This window comes from Euleptes europaea, chromosome 10 (assembly GCF_029931775.1).
Source record: "Euleptes europaea isolate rEulEur1 chromosome 10, rEulEur1.hap1, whole genome shotgun sequence".
NCBI lineage: Eukaryota > Metazoa > Chordata > Lepidosauria > Squamata > Sphaerodactylidae > Euleptes > Euleptes europaea.
In genome coordinates, this window is record NC_079321.1 from 26,537,490 (window position 1) to 26,557,466 (window position 19,977).

Below are 19,977 nucleotides of genomic sequence, written 5' to 3' on the forward strand. Positions count from 1 at the left end.
ATGGTCCTCAGTTTCGTCCTATGTGGTGATCTCCAGATTAAAAGAAAGGTAAGGGGGCCATGTAAACCCATGGAATATTTTAAAATGGTAATAAATTAAGTATTTTGCATAGTAAGAAAGGTGGCCTAAGTTACACCTGTATGAATTTATTCCTCCATTCAGACTTTGCAGGAAACAAAACAAACCTTATAGTTTGATTAAATTCTGGTTTAGGGTTGAGTCGGAATGCAAGCTGTCCAGCAAACTATGCAGTGCTAAACGGGGGCTCTAAGCCATGGTTTGCATCTGCCTTGTGGTTATCACTAATCATAGTTGTGGTTTAAAAGGTAAAGGTCCCCTGTGCAAGCACCAGGTCATTCCTGACCCATGGGGTGACGTCACATCCCAACGTTTACTAGGCAGACTTTGTTTGCAGGGTGGTTTGCCATTGCCTTCCCCAGTCATCTTCCCTTTACCCCCAGCAAGCTGGGTACTCATTTTACCGACCTCAGAAGGATGGAAGGCTGAGTCAACCTTGAGCCGGCTACCTGAAACCGACTTCCGTTGGGATCGAACTCAGGTCGTGCGCAGAGCTTGGACTGCAATACTGCAGCTTACCACTCTGCGCCACAGGTTGTGGCTTATGAATGTGGAAATTTCACTTTCTTTAACAGCACCACCCCTCTCATCCTCCTGGGACCTGCTCCAGCTACCAAGGGTGCTTTTCAGCACGTCCTCCTTCTTTCCCCCACGCTGCCCCTCTTCCAACATAAAAGAACTTGGGGTACCCAATGAAATTGACGGGCGGTAGATTCAGGATGGGCCAAAAGAAATAAGTTTTTACTCAACGAATGATTAAAATGTGGAATTTGCTACCAGAGGATGTAGTAATGGCCACAAGCATAGATGGTGCTAAAAAGGGATTAGACAAATTCATCGAGGATAGATCTATTAGTGGTAACTAGCCATGGTGTCTAAAGGGGATCTGCACATTTGGAAGCAGCAACATTCGGAATATCAGTTCTAAGAGGCAGCATTGGGGAAGCCTAGGTCTCTGTTCTGTATCTGTTGGCCCTGCAGTTGTTGGCTACCATGTGTAGCAGGTAGGGCTGTCAATTCGGTTCGGTCCGAACTGAAAATCAACCGAATTTCCCCTGATTCGGTGATTTTCTGTTTGGACGGATCCGAACACAAAACTGGCGGGCAACCGGGGGGGCCGAATTCAGCGAGTTCGGGAGTTCGCGAATAAATTCGGCCAATTCGGCCCCCCTTCAGGGGAGCCCGCTGAAAGGCGCGGGCTGCCCTTTAAACTGATCTGAGCCTCCCAGCTGGGAGGCGCAGGTCAGTTTAAAGGGCAGCCCGCCCCCCTTCAGCGGGCTCCACTGGAGAGGCACGGGCTGCCCTTTAAACTGACCTGCGCCTCCCAGCTGGGAGGCTCAGATCAGTTTAAAGGGCAGCCCGAGCCTCTCCAGCGGAGCCCGCTGAAGGGGGGCGGGCTGCCCTTTAAACTCATCTGAGCCTCCCAGCCGGGAGGCGCAGATGAGTTTAAATGACAGCCGCACCTCTCCAGCAGAGCCCGCTGAAGGGGGGCGGGCTGCCCTTTAAACTGATCTGCGCCTCCCAGCTGGGAGGCTCAGATCAGTTTAAAGGGCCCCCGCGCACCTTCAGGGAATCCCTGAAGGCGCACTTCGGCCGAATTTTCCCCCGAACTCCGGATCCCCCCCAATTACCGGGGATCCGAAGCGGGGGAGTTCGGACTTCGGCACGTACCGAACCCACAAGGGTCAAATTTGGCCGAATCCGAACTGTACCGAATTTTTTTTTTTTGACAGCCCTAGTAGCAGGATACTGGATCAGATGCACTACTGGTCTGATGAAATGGAGCGCTTCTTACGTTCTTATAAATCTCCAGCCTCAGTCTATAATGCATCAGCTATAAGAATGTAATCTCCCCTCCCACTGTTAACCCTGGTAGTATTGTCCAATGTGTTTTTCCTCCCACAGTACCGAGGGATCCTAACCCACAGTGGAGGCGTGTGGCGTGGAGCCATGATTGTACTTTGCTTGCCTATGGAGAAAGCACAGGAACTGTCAGAGTATTCGACTTGGTTGGCAGTGAACTCCTGGTCATTTCACCGGTATTTACGTTTTATGTTGTAGTTTTTAACAAGTCCAATTTGCATGCAAATTAGACCTTCATGGCCATTATAATTTTAATATTGCCCAATTATGCTGAGATCTTGCATTGCGGACACTTTATTGCTTAGTTTGCTGAACAGTTGTTTTGCATTTTTATTGGCAAACTTGCATCCAGTGTTTGTGTACAGGCTAAACAAAGCACATTAACTTCATTTGTGTCATAAAGCCGTTGAATCTTTGGCCAGAAGTTCTGTTGTTTGTACCCCTCCAAAGACCGCAAATTCCCCTAAGGATGCTTTAGTATTGGAACCAGCATGTTTACCTTGGAAAGGAGACTGCTTCTTGTAGAGATGGAAATCCACTTGGGCCTCAGTTTAGTAGTTTCATTTTAATTTAGCATTTAATATATTTACCAGGCTTCCTTGTAGACAGGTTATCAATTGTAACTTCTGGGAATCTCAAAAAGGCATAATTTCTAGAACATCCTCAATAATTTAAGTTAAGTGACTGCTGTGTCCCTGTTCACTGCGGTCCTGCGGAGCTTTTCTTCCACCTTGGTCCCATGTTCCTGGTCCCATGTTTCAGGCACTGGAAGAGATTTTGGGAATGGAGACAAGTGTGGGAAAACTTTACATTCCATGCATGGATGGTTGGCTAAACATTAATGATATTGCTATCATGACTTTTTCATGCTAGTCTAGCAGCTTCTGATTGGAATTGTGTGTGTTAAGTGCCGTCAAGTCGCTTCCGACTCATGGCGACCCTATGAATGAAAGTCCTCCAAAATGTCCTATCTTTGACAGCCTTGCTCAGATCTTGCAAATTGAAGGCTGTGGCTTCCTTTATTGAGTCAATCCATCTCTTGTTGGGTCTTCCTGTTTTCCTGCTGCCCTCAACTTTTCTTAGCATGACGGTCTTCTCCAGTGACTCTTGTCGTCTCATGACGTGACCAAAATACGATAACCTCAGTTTAGTCATTTTAGCTTCTAGGGTCAGTTCAGGCTTGATTTGATCTATAACCCACTGATTTGTTTTTTTGGCAGTCCACGGAATCCGTAACACTCTCCTCCAACACCACATTTCAAAGGAATCTATTTTCTTCCTATCAGCTTTTTTCCCTGCCCAGCTTTCACACCCATACGTGGTAATAGGGAATACGATGGCATGAATTAATCTAGTCTTGGTGGCCAGTGACACATCTTTACACTTCAGAATCTTTTCTAGCTCCTTCATGGCTGCCCTTCCCAGTCTCAATTAGTATGCTATTTTAGCAGTTTAAGATGTAGCTTTTTTTTTTTTTTTTTTTTGCCTGCTTTAGTATAGAAATTTTAAAAAAATTCCTGTTGGAGTAGCGTCTTCCAAATTTGTTTAAAACACCGTTTTTATTTTGGTCTAGGGCTCTAGCTTTCCTGGAGACTTGACGTATGCCATAGCAGGATTGGTCTTTCTGGAATACAAAGCAAGTGCCCAGTGGTCAGCTGAACTGCTAGTCATCAATTACCGTGGGAAACTAAAAAGCTACCTTGTAAGGTAAATATTGTAGATGCAGACTGTACTCACTGATATTAATTTGAAATCCTTTTTTTTTTTTTTTTTTTAAAGTAAAATAAGTGGTATTCTCTTTTTGGTTTAGTGTTGGAACAAATCAGAGCTTCCAAGAAAGCCATAGTTTCAACTTTAGAAGTCATTATGTCCACGGAATAACAACAGTAATTTACCATCCTGCACACCGGTAAGTTTGTTAGTCTAAATCAATTTTGTAGTGATAATATACCGGTGCTAAATTGCCATGTGCTTTATACAACTGGGTTCCATTTTGCAATAGGTTGTCTCTCCCCACCCCTGTCTATTTTCTGAATTGCAAAAGACTGAATTATAGGACATAACAATAACTGGGATGTATAGGAGCTAACAGAATTCTGTTCCCTTTTAATTTAAGTTATGATGGTTGAAAGGCATTCCTAGTTACATTGGTCTTAGTCTTCAGATGATCTGCAGTGCCCAGCAGACTAATTTTCCCCCTCAAAATGGACACACCAGTTTGGCAAGGCCAGACAAAGATGCTCACATGATGCATGGCTGCCGTCAGTTGTGGTGATGGCCTTTTGCTGATTCCTTAGGTGTACTCACCATCTTCTACAAGCATCATAAAATCAAAAAGGACTTTCTACTAGCCCTCAAGTCTGGTCACTTGCCCTGAGATGGCAAGTAGCTCAAGTGTACCAGAGAGAGACCCATTTATTTGCATCCAGGCCTTCAAAGGAAGGAGACTTCACATTCTTCACAAATAGTCCATTCCATTTGAGAACAGGCGTCTTATATCTTTTGTTTCTTGGATTTTCATCTTGTCTTGAAGTGGCCTCACCCAAACATCTTAAAGACTACCAACATATTGCCTCTTAAAGCTTTTTTATGCTGAAGGATGAATGCAGATCATCTTAGTGCACATATGTATCCACAAGATGAGAAAGATTTCAAAGGTTCTGAGAATATATGCTCCCAGGACTGCTATAGCACAACACATGAACAGACATAACATCAGAAATTTCAAAATGTAATCTCTGTAAAGAAAAATCCACACATGCTAATATATAAAACTCTTTCTTGATTACCACTGTGTGTGTGTCTGGTATAGATACTTTATGTGATGGTTTTTATAGTGTGCATTGGCACTGTCTTCCAAACTATATAAATGAAAATTGGTATTGTGAAACCGTGGAGAAACAGAAGGGAAGAAAAACTCTTAAGATTCTAACCATGGAAGAACTCTACGTCTTGGGGACAGAGCTTCTCCATTCAGCATAATTCACCAACTGATTGCCACTGCCAGTACAGACAGTCATCCAAATTTATGGGATACTGCTTAGTAGCCCAACCTGTAATATAAACAGGGGAGGGGAAATACACCATGTTTGTAGTGCTATAGATGACCCGTTTAGTAGAAAAATCTTTCTTTTGGTAAGCTGCCTCCTTAGAAAAAGACTCTGTCCTGTTTTTAATCTACCTGATCTGAATCTGGTTCTGGTGGGACTGAGAACTTCTCCATGTGACTTTGTAGTTGCCAAGTGTCTTGTTTAAACTGAGATACTATGTGTGCGATCCCACCGTGTGTGATGTTATCATTCTACCTTGATGCCCATCTGCACTACGGTTTTGTTTTCTGGGCCTGCACCTGTGGTAGGTCAGGGTCCAGTTCAGACAAGGTGCTGGCCACCTGCAGTGTCACCTGGCTAAGTTCATGTGTCTCAGCAGCTCCACATTTAAATCAGGTAATAAACCTCATTGCTGTCCTTCGCCATCAGTAGTTTTGTATGCATGTGTATTAAATTATAACTGACTTTTGCGTCCACCTGGCAGTTGTATGTTAAAAGATGGGAGTCTGTGAAAGAGACTGAAAGAGAATGGTGGGATAATCCCCACTTTCAGGATTCTATATGCAAGCTCTTAGGGGCTGAGCAGGACAATTTCTCCTTCTCCACCTCCCTACCCCCTTTAATTGACTTTCTGGGCCTCCTGGAGCATGCTTATTAAGCCATTCTTGTGTTTTTTTTTAAAGGCTAAATGTCAGTCAAATTTATAGTCACAGTTTATATCCAGCTGCTCACTTTGAAGACTTAAAGGCACTTTCACCTTAGTAGAGTTGGTGGCAGTTTGAAGACTTAAAGGCACTCAGTTTGAAGACTTAAAGGCACTTTCACCTTAGTAGAGTTGGTGGCAGTTTCTTCTTCCCTCACCCATTCCAGATCCTCCAGTTTGCCCCCATGCTGTTAAGAAAAGTCCTCTTGACTCAAAATTCTGTTCCCGAGGGCCCCTTCTCCCCCCCCTCCGGAACATATGGGCATTTCAGAAGGCATTGGGGGCTATAGCAGGAGTAGAGAGATGAGAAAGTCATGCTCCTCAGTTGGATCCAAGTCATACTGTGTGCTTTATTGAAATTCTCAGAAGTGTTGCAGTTTGTTGCAGGACAAGTACTGTGCTTAGAAGTTGACAATATTGATTTTGAATATGACCAGGGCCTGATAAAAATCTTCCTCTCCTAGTCCCTCCCCTCTAATTGAAAATTGTTCGAAGAAGAGTTGTTTTTTATATGCCAACTTTCTCTACCGCTTAAGGAAGAATCAAACTGCTTACAATCACCTTCCCTTCCCCTCCCCACCTTCCCTTCCCCTCTCCACAACAGACACCCTGTGAGGTAGTTGGGGCTGATAGAGTGTGACTAGCTCAAGGTCATTCAGCTGCCTTCATGTGGAGGAGTGGGGAATCAAACCCAGTTCTCCAGATCAGAGTCCACTGCTCCAAACCACTACACCACACTGGCTCTCAATGTGTACAGCATAAGCCAAAGTACAACATAAGCCAAACGCAAGAGGGCAACGTGGTGGTCTTTGTACTCTGTGCAAGCATTTTGACAAATCTGAATAATATCAGTTTGTTTCATCAGGTTGGAAACAGATTTCTTTTTAAGCATGGCTTGGCTGTGGATTTTGGAGGCTTGCCCATTATTCAGACAGAGCTGCCAGGCTTTGATGGTCAAAGGTCTGTGTTCTCTTACTTCCATTGTGTCAGACAGAGAGTGTGAATATGAAAGACAGGCTAATCAACTGCTTGGCGGCTCTGCTGAGTAGAGGTGGGGCCTGAGTTGTTTCACAGTTCTCTCTTTTTTATTTCCCCCTCTGTTTTGAATGTTTGTAATTCAGCTACAAATAGGCTGTTCTTGTTCAGATCCTTTTAAAACAGGCTGTTCTTTCCCCTTAAAGTTTTTTTTGGGGGGGTGATAGGAAATGATAGAACTTTTGACAGCTTAATCACTTTTCTGAGAGCACAGATTATTTCTTCTTCCTGCGGAACTGACATTGTTGATTCTCTGTGCGTTGAAAGTGCGTTGCTCTAATCTTCTCAGCCTCGTGAGAGAAACCAACATTCCCGGCTGAACACAAAAAGGGCTGCTGCTGAACATCCCATTTGTGCGGACTTAGACATGCACCCTTCGCCATGGGCCCTTTGGTACATCACCAAAATAATTTTACATTTTCCCCATTTGAGGAAGAGGACATGGGCTTTTAATAATACTAACCTAAAAATATAAAAAAAAGCCAGAGTTTTGTCACGTTAGCATTGCGCTGAGGACTCAAGCAGTTGAGACTGAGATCACATAAGGCTCTGACACGTCTTCTTCTGTTCATCAAGTACACTTTTATTTTTATTTTTAAATATCCCCTGCTTTCTTTTCAATGGGGGCCCAAAAGGGGCTGGTAGCATCATTCTCCTCCTCCATTTTCTCCTCACAACAGCAACCCTGTGAGGTAGGTTAGACTGGGAAAGAAACAGGCCCACTCAACAAGTGTCCATGCCAAAATGGAGGTTTGAACCATGATCTCGCAGACAGTCATCAGATCTAAGAAATCACATGTCTTTCTTCAGAGGAAGACTTACAATTAAGTGTAGTGCTTAAATGGTTTACACTGGCTTGTGTTTAAAGCCGAGTTCTGCTCCTACAGTGGCACTTTCTTGATTTTCCTTTTCTTCCCTCTGTCACTCTTAATGATCAGGTAATTCTGTGGGATGTATCACAGTGGCTGCAGCTGGGTGGGGGAAAGATGTAGAAATTGGGACCCTTACTTCCGTGAGAGGTAGTTCTTTCTGTGACTGGGGAAAAAAAGTCTTTTGCATCTATCCAGCTATACTAATGTCATATAGAGGTCAACTATAACCTGTTGGAAAGCCATTTGTGCAAATCTTTTAATTCCAGTGTATGACTATTTTATCTTATATAATATAGTATAATAATTCTAGTACACGAAATGTTTAGTGTACTGTTGCTTTTAAAAAAAATTGAGAAAGTACTGCAACAGCCCTCACAACTTTCTGGGTAGACAATATCCCCTCTCCTGCCGATATTGTGCTATTAAAGAAGAATGGAGAAATGAAAAATAAATTAACTTCCCCACTTTTTGATTAAAAGAGGTTGTCTCTGTCCTTCTGTATTTTGTAAGGGATTTTTATGGGGCTGTTGGCAAATTAGAGCAACACTTAGTACTTCCTGTTGTATTCAGAAATAAGGCAGCATGCTGTGAGGGTTTTCTTCTTTTAAAATAAATGAAATCCAATTTATTATTTTTCAGTTGTAACCTGTATAAATGCAGTTTTTGATAAAAAGAAGAGTCTGTTTTTGAGAAGAGCTCTTGGACACACACACACACACACACACACACACCTCATATCCATTTGTTGTGTTGCTGCTCAAAGCTACCTTGCTCCTCTAATTCGGCAGATATTTCTTTAGGCCAGAAGTATTTTTATTTTGTAAATTCCCTGTGCCCACATGAACGCTGTAAGCTTTCTTACTAAAGCAAATTTCTCTTTTGGGGAGTTGTTTGTGGATAAAGAAGACATTATTGATGTTTTCTTTAGCTTGTTTCTTTCCACATTAACATTTTCCGCGGTTCTTTTAAGCATCTCTTTTAGAGAAGCTTGCATGTCTCCAACCATGCACAGACTTCACAAAGGAGGACTTTCCCACTAGTGAGACTCCCCCTTTGGTTGCTGGAGGGGAACAAACCTTCAGGATCAGCATAAGGGGGGGAGTGGGGGGGTCTGTTGTGTGTGTGTGAAAGAGAAATCGGTGGAAATGCCACTTCCTTTTCTGCAAATGAAGGTGTCATTCTGTTGGAGGAACTGTGTAGCTGGTTACATGTCATTAGCTGGAAGCTGTGATACCTCTTTTGCAGTAATTGTTGCAATTTTTAAAGCTGACATTCCTCCCAAAAAGATATGTTCAACTCCCCCACACCCAGTCAGTTAATGCTGCTGCTGCTTTAAGTAATTCCACTAACTCATTCTGCTTATATAAAACATGCACATATTGTTTCTCGGACCCGTTGGTTTAGGTCTCTAATTGGATCTCTCTCTGTTTCTTTTTTAAATTTACAATTATTTCTGTTGTTAAAGAGACTGAAGATTTTTTTTTGTCTTACAACCTTATTGCATAATACAAACCGATACCCTGTAATTCGTAAAAATTAAGACTGTTGCCAAATGATGAAATCTGGTTTCTACAGTTTCTTGAAATAATAAGTTTACTGCTCTAACACATTTCTAATAATCTCTGTCTCTCTCTTTTTAATACATTTCCTGGTAGCACTCCATAACGTAGCTTGTGCATTGAACAATCTATTTCTCATTATATCAAGAATTATCTTCAGAATCTCCTTCCGGTGCTACCTTTATCTGACAGTGCCAACAAATGTGTAGAAAATCTGCTTCTTTTATTCAACACTGTCAGCTTTCCTCTGTGCAATTCATAAAGATCTTTTAAAGAGTTCCTGGCTTCATAGTACCAACAGATAATGACTTCTAAAGGTAGAGATGTAGGCCTTCAGGAATATGTCTCTTGATCATTCGCTACACTTGGCAGATCTTTCACATTTTTGCTTATACAAACTGGGGACCAACAAGGAGCTGCGGTGGGGGTGGGGACACTTATTTTCCACTCCCCATTATTTCCTCTACCTTTCCTGAAACCTCCACATCCTCTCCCCTTTTCATCCTCCCTTGTCACCCTCCAGCCAACTTATTTTTGTCTGCCCCCTGTCTTCAGCTTTCCTTTCATCCCTACCCATGGTGTCCTATACCCAAGGAAACGTTTGGCCCAGTTATGTGGTGCGAGCCTAGTGGCTGGGCAAGGCCCAGTTGCACAGTGGGGAACCTGCAAGGACTTGTGGGGAGCACCTTATACTTCTCTGCCCAGGCTATTTTTCTCCTCCTGGCTACCCCCACAGCTTCAACTTTCCCTGTTTCTTTCTCTCCTTCCCACCCACCAACCAGCCTACCTTTAACTTCTCCCCCATCTTCAGCTATTACATTTGTTATTTGTTTACTTTATTTATATCCCCACCTTTCTCCACAGTGGGGACCCAAAGTGGCTTACACCATTCTCCGTTTTACAATCACAACAACCCTGTGAGGTAGGTTAGGCTGAGTATGACTGGCCCAAAGTTACAAGTGAGCTTCCATGGCACAGTGGGGATTCAGACCTTGCTCTTCCAGCAAGATCTGTAAAACTGGGGCTTTTCTCAGGGTTGTAGAAAGATCTGTTTTGTCTGTCCATGGCTCCAGTCTCCAGATTTAAGTCCACAGATGAAGCCATGTTGAGAATTAGATATATTAATTTTATTTGAAACACTTTTACTTTGCCTTTTCTTATCAGAAGACCCAAAGGCAGGTTTCTTATCCTAGAGTAGCATTTTCATCAAAATGCTATAGATTGTTTTCCCCATGGGAGTTTCTTATAAGATTTAAAGTTTAAGAAGAAACTTTCAAGCTGTCATCTCTCATGATGTCATAATCCCTCTTGAAAATGCCCTTTTTCTTAATCTGTAAGTATTGGAAAAAGAATGCAAACCTTTCATCTTGTCTCTCACCTTGATGTACACCATAAATCTAGTCTGGATATGTATACCAATACATCTTCTTAAATTGGCTTGTTCTGTAGTTGGAAAAATTGCAAGCCTCTTTCTGACTGGGGAAAAAAACATGTTTGCATTACAAAATCCATCAGTGGCTATTGGTGTCAGTTCGTTTTTGCATTTACCCCACATTCTTAAAGTAATGTTTAGGGTTGGAAATACTTTAATCCAAAGTCTGACTTCCTTTTTTTCTCGCATTACTTATTGCGCTTCTGGGAAAGCTGCTCCGAAAGATTGGGGGGACAGTTGAACTAGTGCATGCTACTCCCATTCACTCTAAAAGGAAAGCCTGGCATGAACAGAGCAAGGAATAATGTGTGAAGGAGGGAGGCAGGTTTCTGCCAAGTCCTGCTTCTGCTGAACTTCCCTGATTTTGCTTTCCATACTGTTTCAGAGGTTCTTTAAGCTTTAGGGCTCAGGAACGTGTGGAAGGTGAGGTAGGTGAGGACAAAATTGTTTTCCAGAAGCTCTGCTGTGCTTGCAGACATTTGAATCCAAACCACCTGCCATCGCCAAAATGATCACCTGTACGGAAGCCCAGAGTCGCCTTTCCTTTTATTCCCTTAGAAGCTCATTGATAGGGTTTCTACCTAACCACTGGTTTTTTAGGTGCTCTTCCTACCATTTTCCTGAGAAGAGCTGAGGGTTATTCCTGAGCTTTTTGAGAGGAAGATGTTCTTCTGACCTTCCTGTGTGAAAACTTCCAACGCCAGTGTACTTATGTAGACTGCCATTTTAATTTTCTGTTGCTTTACAGAACCCAACTAACATGTAACAAAATTCAAACAAAACAAGGGGCAAATTTAATTTGTGACACCCATTGGTAATGTTTTTTTGCAATTGGCAAATAGTATAACAAGTTAGTCCATGTTAAACCAACTGGTAAGAAAGCTAGTTTAAGGAAGGAATCTTCACTGCTTTCCGCTTCTCATTGCAAAAAACACCCCTGCTCCTGAGTGTTGGATATACTTAAGAAAATTGCAGTTTGTGATGTGATCACACACAACTCCCTCTGCGTTGCAGCCTCTGTACACATTGACGGGGAGATACAAATGAAGTTCAAATATAAAAACCCAGATTGTGAGAGTCCAATGTGTTGACAGATAACTCTTATAATGGTAGGATTTGTAATGGAAATCGAAGTGAATGTTCTGAGCTTTTTTCCTTCTGAGGTTGGAAAAATATTTATTTTTTAAAAAAATTCTATGATGCCTTTCCATCCAAATAGACTCCCCAAGGCAGTGGGCATCAAAATATTTCATTATTAAAACAGCATTTAAAATAAAGTGTGTATAAAATAATTCAGTAGAAACATATAAACACATAACATCAAAACCAGGAAGGAGGGCTAGTAACAATTATTAGGGGTATGCCAACTCAAAGAAATCTCCACCCATCTCCCTGTGGAGGGAGTTCCAAAGTTTTGGAGCCATGACTAAGAAGAACCTTTCTTAGGTTGTCACCCACCTGATCTCAGAAGCCAGGGGTACCTAAAGCAGGAACTCTGAAGATGACATAGTTGTTGGATAGGTACATATAGGAGGCGGTGAAAGTTGAAAGCTTTTTTACAACTGTGTGTGATGGTTTGGTCCTAATAAAGAATTATGTTGCTTTTTTTTCTTAGTTGTAATGAGTAATTCTGGGAAATTTTTCTTAGGTGTCGAAGACCTACCAAAATCCTTTATTTTGGTACCTAGTATAATTCACAGTGTCATCAAAGAAATCCATGTCTGCAGCATCAGAATTGGGGTTTTTACAATACTGAAACTTTGAACTCAGGGGTTAGAAAACCAACATGAACTGTGAAAGAACAAAAAAAATCTATCATTACACTATTAGCATTGTGGGTGTTCAGGGATTATTTTCCTAGCCTTAGCCCACATCAGTCTGTGGTGAGATAAATGTATTCTAGTGAAGGGCAGTCTGCTGATAGCTATGACACTTTTACAACTAGGGTGTTTTCCCCCCTCCAGAGAACTGCTTCTATTTTAAAAGGAATCTCCTTCATACACATTTAAGCCATTAGATGGCAATATTTTGCCAACTGAAACTAAAAGATGGGAAATCAGCCTTTCTTTTATGCTTTTACTTAAGAAACTTGTTCAGTAAATTCTTTTGTTCCTTTTTTAATTGTGGATGAATTCTGGAAAAATATATATAATGGGTAATTACTCTGAAAAATAGCCTGCTATGTGAATTAGATGCTTTAAAAGTAAGAACCATGATTCCAACCTGCGCCCTCCCCCCCGCCCTATTCTCAGTAACAATTTGGCATCTTTGATAGCAAATGTGTAATGGGATTTGTTATAACTGACAATTATTAAGTGCAATATAAACATTTCAGTGTTTATCAAGTTGCCACAACTGGGAAGTACTGACGTTCTTCTAAAAAAAATAAGAATTGCTCACTGATGGGAAGCAAACTTTGACAATTGTCAGCTGTCAAACAAACCTTTGTGTAATTTTGTTGTGATAGTCTTCTGATTATAGGTGGCTGTGAAACAGACGATGATGGGGCAGGAGCGTCTAAAGCAGCCAGTTGTGGACTGTCGGCATGGCGGGTTCTTTCTGGATCACCTTATTATAAGCAAGTTATAAGCTACGAAGACGATATTGGGACTGTGAGTACGGTTTGCGTGAATTTTTCAATGTTCTAGGTTATTTAAGCATTCACATACGATCAGCACAGAGCTGGCTTTGTCATTCTGTTTGTGTTACCCAAAGATTCATGTGTGGTTCATTCCCTTAGACCATGTGTCCTCTGGAGCAGGGGTCCTCAGCGTGGTGCCTGTGGGTTCAATGTCACCCAGTGACACCTTTTCTGGTGCCTGCCATGTGTGTTCAGAAAATGGGCTGTGCCAGGAGGGGCTTTTGCCCAGCAAGGGGTTCTGATTGACACTGGAGATTTGATAGGCTGTGCTGATTTTTTAAAATGTTGCTTTGGCAGCAACTGCCGCCACAGCACAAGGATCTTCACTATGTGACTAAAAGTAAGCCTAAGCAGCCATTTTGTGCTGGCTCCGCCTCCTTCAGTAGGATTTTGTGGCAGCCATTTTGTGATCATGCCCACCATAGGGTTTCCAGCCTCCAGGTGGTGGCTGGAGATCTCCCGCTATTACAACTGATCTCTAACCGTTTAACAAAATTATTACAGATTTTGTACCTTTGATTGGGTGGTGGAGAGAGAGTGGAGGTGCAGGACAGGAGTTTAGGCAACAAAACTTCTGCATGCGTTCAGTCCTCTACCAGAGAAGAACAGAATGTTCTAGGAGAGTCAAATACGCAGAACCAAATATTCGATATCTCTGTTGTAGTATGCAGTCTGAACGGCTTTTGTTACTGTCTGCTTGCAGCTTCTATGGCTTGTTTTAGCTTTTGAAAAAAGAACAGTTTAAAAACTGCGTGGACACTTGATATTTGTTTGTTTTCCATTAGGCCAAGAGACTCTCTTTGTTCAAGATTATGAATTTCAAACTTTACAGCAAACAAGGAAGGGAGCAGGTAATGGTGTGTATGTTGTTACTTTCTGCTCAGGCTATACTTTTCCAGGGCAGCCTTGTTATAGATCATCTTGTCCTCATCTGTTCTTATGGAGTCAAGACTATGGATTATGGTTATTAGACCATGACTCTAGCAAAACATGATCTATGGGTAATGATCTGTAAGGCAGATGAAAAAGATCTCCCAAAGCTATGCTGCTGCGTTCTCCTCAGTGTTTATCCCTTTGGGACCGTGGAAGGACCTCCATCCCACTACCCTTTCCCTCTTGTCTCAGTTCTATCCCTGTTGCTCTTTGTGCGGCTTGCCAGGTGGAACATCAAGTGCTGAATTTGCTGCTGTTTGATCTGGTGCACATTTAATCTTTTCCTGTGCTGGAGATCCTTTCAACAGACGTTAGCCGCTCTGAGCCCGGCCTTGGTTGGGAAAGAGAGCGGGATAGAAATTTAATTAATTAATTGAATAAATTTGTTAATGTGATCTGTGAGGTGTTTGGGTCCAACAAAGTGTGCAGGCTGCAACACGATTCCATGGCCAAAGCTGTCAGTCGACCAAATGTCGGACTGTGCAGGACAGAGGGTCTGGCTGCCGGGCAACAAAGATGTACTGAAGGGCAGGCAGCGTTCCCTCTCTCCTCTATTCATGCCAAGGTTGGTTGGGGAGGCTGAGCCTTGTTGTTTCTCCAGAGCCAGCATGAAGAATGACAGGTCACTACTTAAACATTCTCTTCAGTTATTAGACTTAAACATTCTCTTCAGTTCAGGGGAAGGGTGCTCTTCAGCAGAGGAAGAGAGCCTGCCATTGGCAGCCAGGTTGTTTTTGTGTAGCTTAGGTCCCCTGGAGCAGAAACCAGACTAACAATTGTGAATCCCACGCAGAATTACTCCAGTGGATTTAGATAGGAGTAATTCTGGATAGGTAACAGGTAAAGGTAGCCCCCTGTGCAAGCACCAGGTCATTACTGACCCAAGGGGTGATGTTACATCACCAGTTTTACTAGGCAGACTATGTTTACGGGGTGGTTTGAAGAAGAGTTGGTTTTTATATGCTGATTTTCTCTACCACTTAAGGAAGAATCAAACCGGCTTATAATCGCCTTCCCTTCCCCTCCCCACAACAGGCACCCTGTGAGGTTGGTGGGGCTGAGAGAGCTGTGTCTAGCCGAAGGTCACCCAGCTGGCTTCATGTGGAGAAGTGGGGAATCAAACCCAGTTCTCCAGATCAGTCCACTGCTCCAAACCACCGCTCTTAACCACTACATCATGCTGGTTTGCCTATGCCTTCCCCAGTCATCTACACTTCATCCCCAGCAAGCTGGGAACTCACTTCACCAACCTCAGAAGAGGAAGGCTGAATCAACCTTGAGCCGGCTGCATCATTAAACTGCAGCTCTGTTAGATACATACTTTGGAATAAGTTGTATTATACATAGTGGTGCTTCCTTCTGAGTAAACATGCTGCAACAGGATTCCATGAAGAATATTTGAAATGAGTTGTAAGAATATTGCAAGATTATTGAAATGAGTTGTTAGGGCGCTTGGGCCCTTTGTCAACAAAAAGCACATTCAGTAAGGACTTTTTTCAGGAGTAGTCAAATGACTTTCTGGTAGCTACAGATGCTAGGAAAAGTTGAGGGCAGCAGGAAAAGAGGAAGACCCAACAAGAGATGGATGGACTCAATAAAGGAAGCCACAGCCTTCAGTTTGCAAGATCTGAGCAAGGCTGTCAAAGATAGGACATTTTGGAGGACTTTCATTCATAGGGTCGCCATGAGTCGGAAGCGACTTGACGGCACTTGACACACACACAGATACTTAATTCACCTTGGGCTAGATTAACTATTTTTGTCTATTGGGAAAAATTTATCCAGATGGCCTTTGCTAGGTAGGGAGAGAAGAGAATTTATAGAAAAGCAGTTTGATAGAAAGAGGGGAAGCAGGTAGTGTTTCAGACATGAGGGTTACAATCTACATATTTTAGGATTTGGAATGGAGGATACCATATTATAATAGAATATGCAAATATGAAGGATAATTTCAGATTTAATAATGTGGAAGATCTTTAAAATGTAGTCCTTGCAATGGATTTCTTCTAACTGTTGAAATTTCATGCTCTTTCTGAAGTTGTTTTTATTTTTGTTTTTTGCTTTCATTGCTGATTGAAACATTGACCAGGATGGTGTCTTCAAGATGAGCCTTTCTCCGGATGGCAGTCACTTAGCAGTTATTCACTTCTCAGGAAAATTGACCATCTGGGGAATTCCCTCTCTTAAGCAACAAGGAGAATGGGAACAAAATGACCAAGTAGGTGGCTACGATTTGTAACTATTACTTTTTTTCGGGGGGTACTATTACTTTTATACCAGTAGTAGCCTTTATCCAGAATTTGTCTGGAGTTTCCTCTCATCTTTTTTGGCTTGGGAGAAGCAGCTAATATTAACTGTTTTGAGAACCTTTTCCAAAATGCAGTGATGGAAAAAGATGTCAGGCTTACACACTTAAATTATAAAAGACTTGCATCTGAGTGGTGTGCGGCAATTCACCGGGAGTAATAAAATCAGCTGATAACACCAACCAGTACACTCACACAATCCCATCTCTCTCACTTCGTGGTGAACTTTCTGCTTGTTAGATACAATGTCAGTCATATGGTTTACCCAGAAGTAAATTGAGGGCGTGAATTAAAGTTCTCTAGGTTCAGCTTTTCCTCATCTTCAGTAACTCAAGATCAAAGTCCATACATCAGTTAGGTATCCTAGGACTGGGGATTTAGGGGAAATATTATAAGCCTATTGCAGAATTAAATAACATCTTTCCCTGAGGATGAAAGCTTGCTGTCAGGGTCAATTGAAGACTACTCCCCCGACTACTTTGGGACTTTGTTTTTATCATGTTTTCCAATCTTTAGAAGTCACTTCGCTCTCTCCCCAAGTTTTCTGGATAGTGCCAGAAACAGCATCCAGAAAGCGTGGATAAAATGCAGGGAGAGAGTGAAGTGACTTCTAAAGATCAGAAAAGATGTGCATAATGAAAATGAAGCCCCAGGGGATGGAAACAACCAATGCATAAAAGGCCTTTGTCATCCTAAGCCAGGCACCTCCCCCCACTCTCTTCCAGGGCCTGCTTTGCCTCAGGGGCTTGGCTTGAACCGGTCTAGCAGTCATGCAGGCCCAAGACGAGATGTCAGTCAGGGAGTGAGTTGAGCCCCTGTGATGCGTTGGTGTCCTCCCAATTGTGCTGTGCCAAGAACCGGCCCTTCTCTGCCTGCCATACCAGAGCAAAAGGGGCCTAGTATATACTTTCTCATGTTAAGCCTCCATCAAGATCAATAGCTCAGATTTTTTTGAAGCAATTTCTGGTGGCATTCAATGTACTCGGTAATCTACGGTTCTTCCAGTGTAACATTTTACAATGTGTAGAAATAATTCTAATACTGATAGTTCTTCTGAAAGCAGCTAGGGAAGGTATTTTTTCACTTCCCCTTGTTTTAAGTAGTGATACCTTCCTCCTTTTGAATGTGTTCTCTGTGTGAAATGGATTGAAAGGTAATAGAAAGTGTGTGGGTGTTGGTGTCTTTCTTATTTTTTTAAAATCTCTCTGCATGTCTTTATTGTCATACTGATCTTGCTTTCTGTAGACTGTAGTGGGAGGGCTAGAACTGAAAGTTTCTAATAATATAAGAAACCACTGAAAGCTGCAAAGCATTTAGCAAAATGAAAAATAATTAGATAGCATCATTCCTGTGGAGCAACTGGGGGGGGGTAACCTAGCTAAAGGAAAATGAGAGCATTATTAGCTGCTTTGGTGGCCCTAGTTGATTGGGCAGAGAGGTAGAATATGAATTTTGTAAGTAATAAATGCTTAACATCTGGGTGGATTTGATCTAAATCAGATTGATTTAAACCACGATTTAAATCACTAAGTCAAACTTGATTTAAATTATGGTTTTCTGCATAAAGACTCATTCTGGCTGGTATCATCTTAATATTTACAACCAGATGAAGGATTCATTTTTAGAATAATACATTTTGAGATTAGTTTTACAGTTATATCAAACATTACTGATTTGGTTATACTATTAGCAATAATTTCATAAATATCTATGTATTTCTAGGTGAACTATCTCCAGTTTCATTTGGGTCTCCAGACCTTTGCACGCGTGCCGGCCCTACCCATAGGTAGAGGAACTTTATTAAATTATTCCAGAACTAGGTCTCTTTTACAGCCTGCTGCCATTATATATTTTCTCCTTCAGGGAGAGAATAATATGATAAACCTCAGCCTATACACATAAAGATCCCAAGACTTGTGGAGTATTCTGCTCAAAAGGTTTCACTTTCATTTTTACTGCTTGCCCCTCCCTCCTATACGTAGTTCCTTGTGCAGATCTATTCCACTCCAAACAATCTTTTATTCATTGAACTTATTGAAACTTAGCCCTTAAGAGGTAAGGGTAGGGTTGCCAGGTCCCTCTTTGCCACCGGCGGGAGGTTTTTGGGGTGGTGCCTGAGGTGGGCGGGGTTTGCAGAGGGGAGGGACTTTACTGCCATAGTGTCCAATTGCCAAAGCGGCCATTTTTTCCAGGGGAACTGATCCCTATTGGCTGGAGATCAGTTGTAATAGCAGGAGATCTTCAGCTAGTACCTGGAGGTTGGCAACTCTAGGTAAGGGGTTGATTCTGTGTACATAGATTTGCAAAGAAACAATGGGATTAAGGTCTTTTTCTCAACTCTGTATGTGTATTTTATAACATTTTTACTGTGAAGAAGAGGCATGTTATCTCTGCAGACTAGGTACCTCCAGGTACTAGCTGAAGATCTCCTGCTATTATAAGTGATTTCTAGCCGATAGAGATCAGTTCCCCAGGAGGAAATGGCCGCTTTGGCAATTGGACTCTATGGCATTGAAGTCCCTCCCCTCACAAACCCCACCCTCCTTAGGCTCCACCCCAAAAACCTCCCGCTGGTGGCGGAGAGGGACCTGGCAACCCTACTGCAGACACAAATTCAGTTTTGAGTTTTCAGTTCAGTTTTGCAAAACCAAGCATCTGTGATAGTATCTTCTAGATGGAAAAATGGCCCAAAATCATTTTACAGAAACCTCTGGAAGAGCATAACACCGTGAATGGATTAATTGAATTAATTTACCCCTCAAAATTAAACACTGCATGAATAAACAGTCTCAAACTGCAAAATTAAAAACTAATTGTTATTTCATGATGAATAACCTTTGGACTATAATGTGGCTTAAATAGAAAACCATTTAAACTATCTTTGGGTAGGTTTTCCCTCAAAAAGCTTTTTTTTTTAAAAAAAAAATCTGATTTAAATGTAAAAAATCCGATTATTATGTAGTGTTGTCAGAGTAGATACAGGCACAGAGCTGGCATTTGTTGCAGGCCCTGGTCCCAGAGTCCATATTTATGTTTGGAAGGGTATTACTGTAAGTGAGAAGGTGTTTAAGGTTAGGAGGCTGTGGCCAGCTTGCTGTTTTCCTGGGTGGCTTCTGTGGTACTGGCTGTACTCTCTGTTCTCTGTGGTCAGTTTGATGTACTTCCGGTAGCCACCTGGGTGCTGGGGTGAGAGTGTAGACTTAGAGACTGCAAAGATGGAAGGGCTCGTCCTCTCCAAGAACCCCCACCCATATCTGGCATGAGGCTCACAGCTTACTCATCCTCCAGCCTGTGCAGTGGCATCTGTTTCAAGGTAGGAACCACCTGCCTACCACAAGTCCCACAGGGCAATTGCCTTGCTCACTTTTCTGGAACAGTGTGTTCCCTGCTGGGGAACAGGGCCCAGAAAAGTCCCAGGTGGCATGTCAAGGAGCCACATGCGGTCCCAAACCATTGAGGGATTATCATTTGCTTTGGAAAGGAATGTCAATTACCATATTTGGTT

At 42.3% G+C, this 19,977-nt stretch overlaps 1 protein-coding gene across 1 annotated transcript in view; it reads left to right on the top strand.

Annotated features, from left to right (window-relative positions):
- NBAS (NBAS subunit of NRZ tethering complex) overlaps positions 1-19,977 on the top strand; it is a 192,811-nt gene that overhangs the window by 14,488 nt on the left and 158,346 nt on the right. The window contains exons 7-12 of the mRNA XM_056856460.1: positions 1,984-2,117; positions 3,515-3,648; positions 3,752-3,850; positions 13,060-13,204; positions 14,019-14,084; positions 16,256-16,384. Coding sequence (XP_056712438.1) covers positions 1,984-2,117; positions 3,515-3,648; positions 3,752-3,850; positions 13,060-13,204; positions 14,019-14,084; positions 16,256-16,384 — 707 coding nt within the window. The remainder of the gene's footprint in view (positions 1-1,983; positions 2,118-3,514; positions 3,649-3,751; positions 3,851-13,059; positions 13,205-14,018; positions 14,085-16,255; positions 16,385-19,977) is intronic.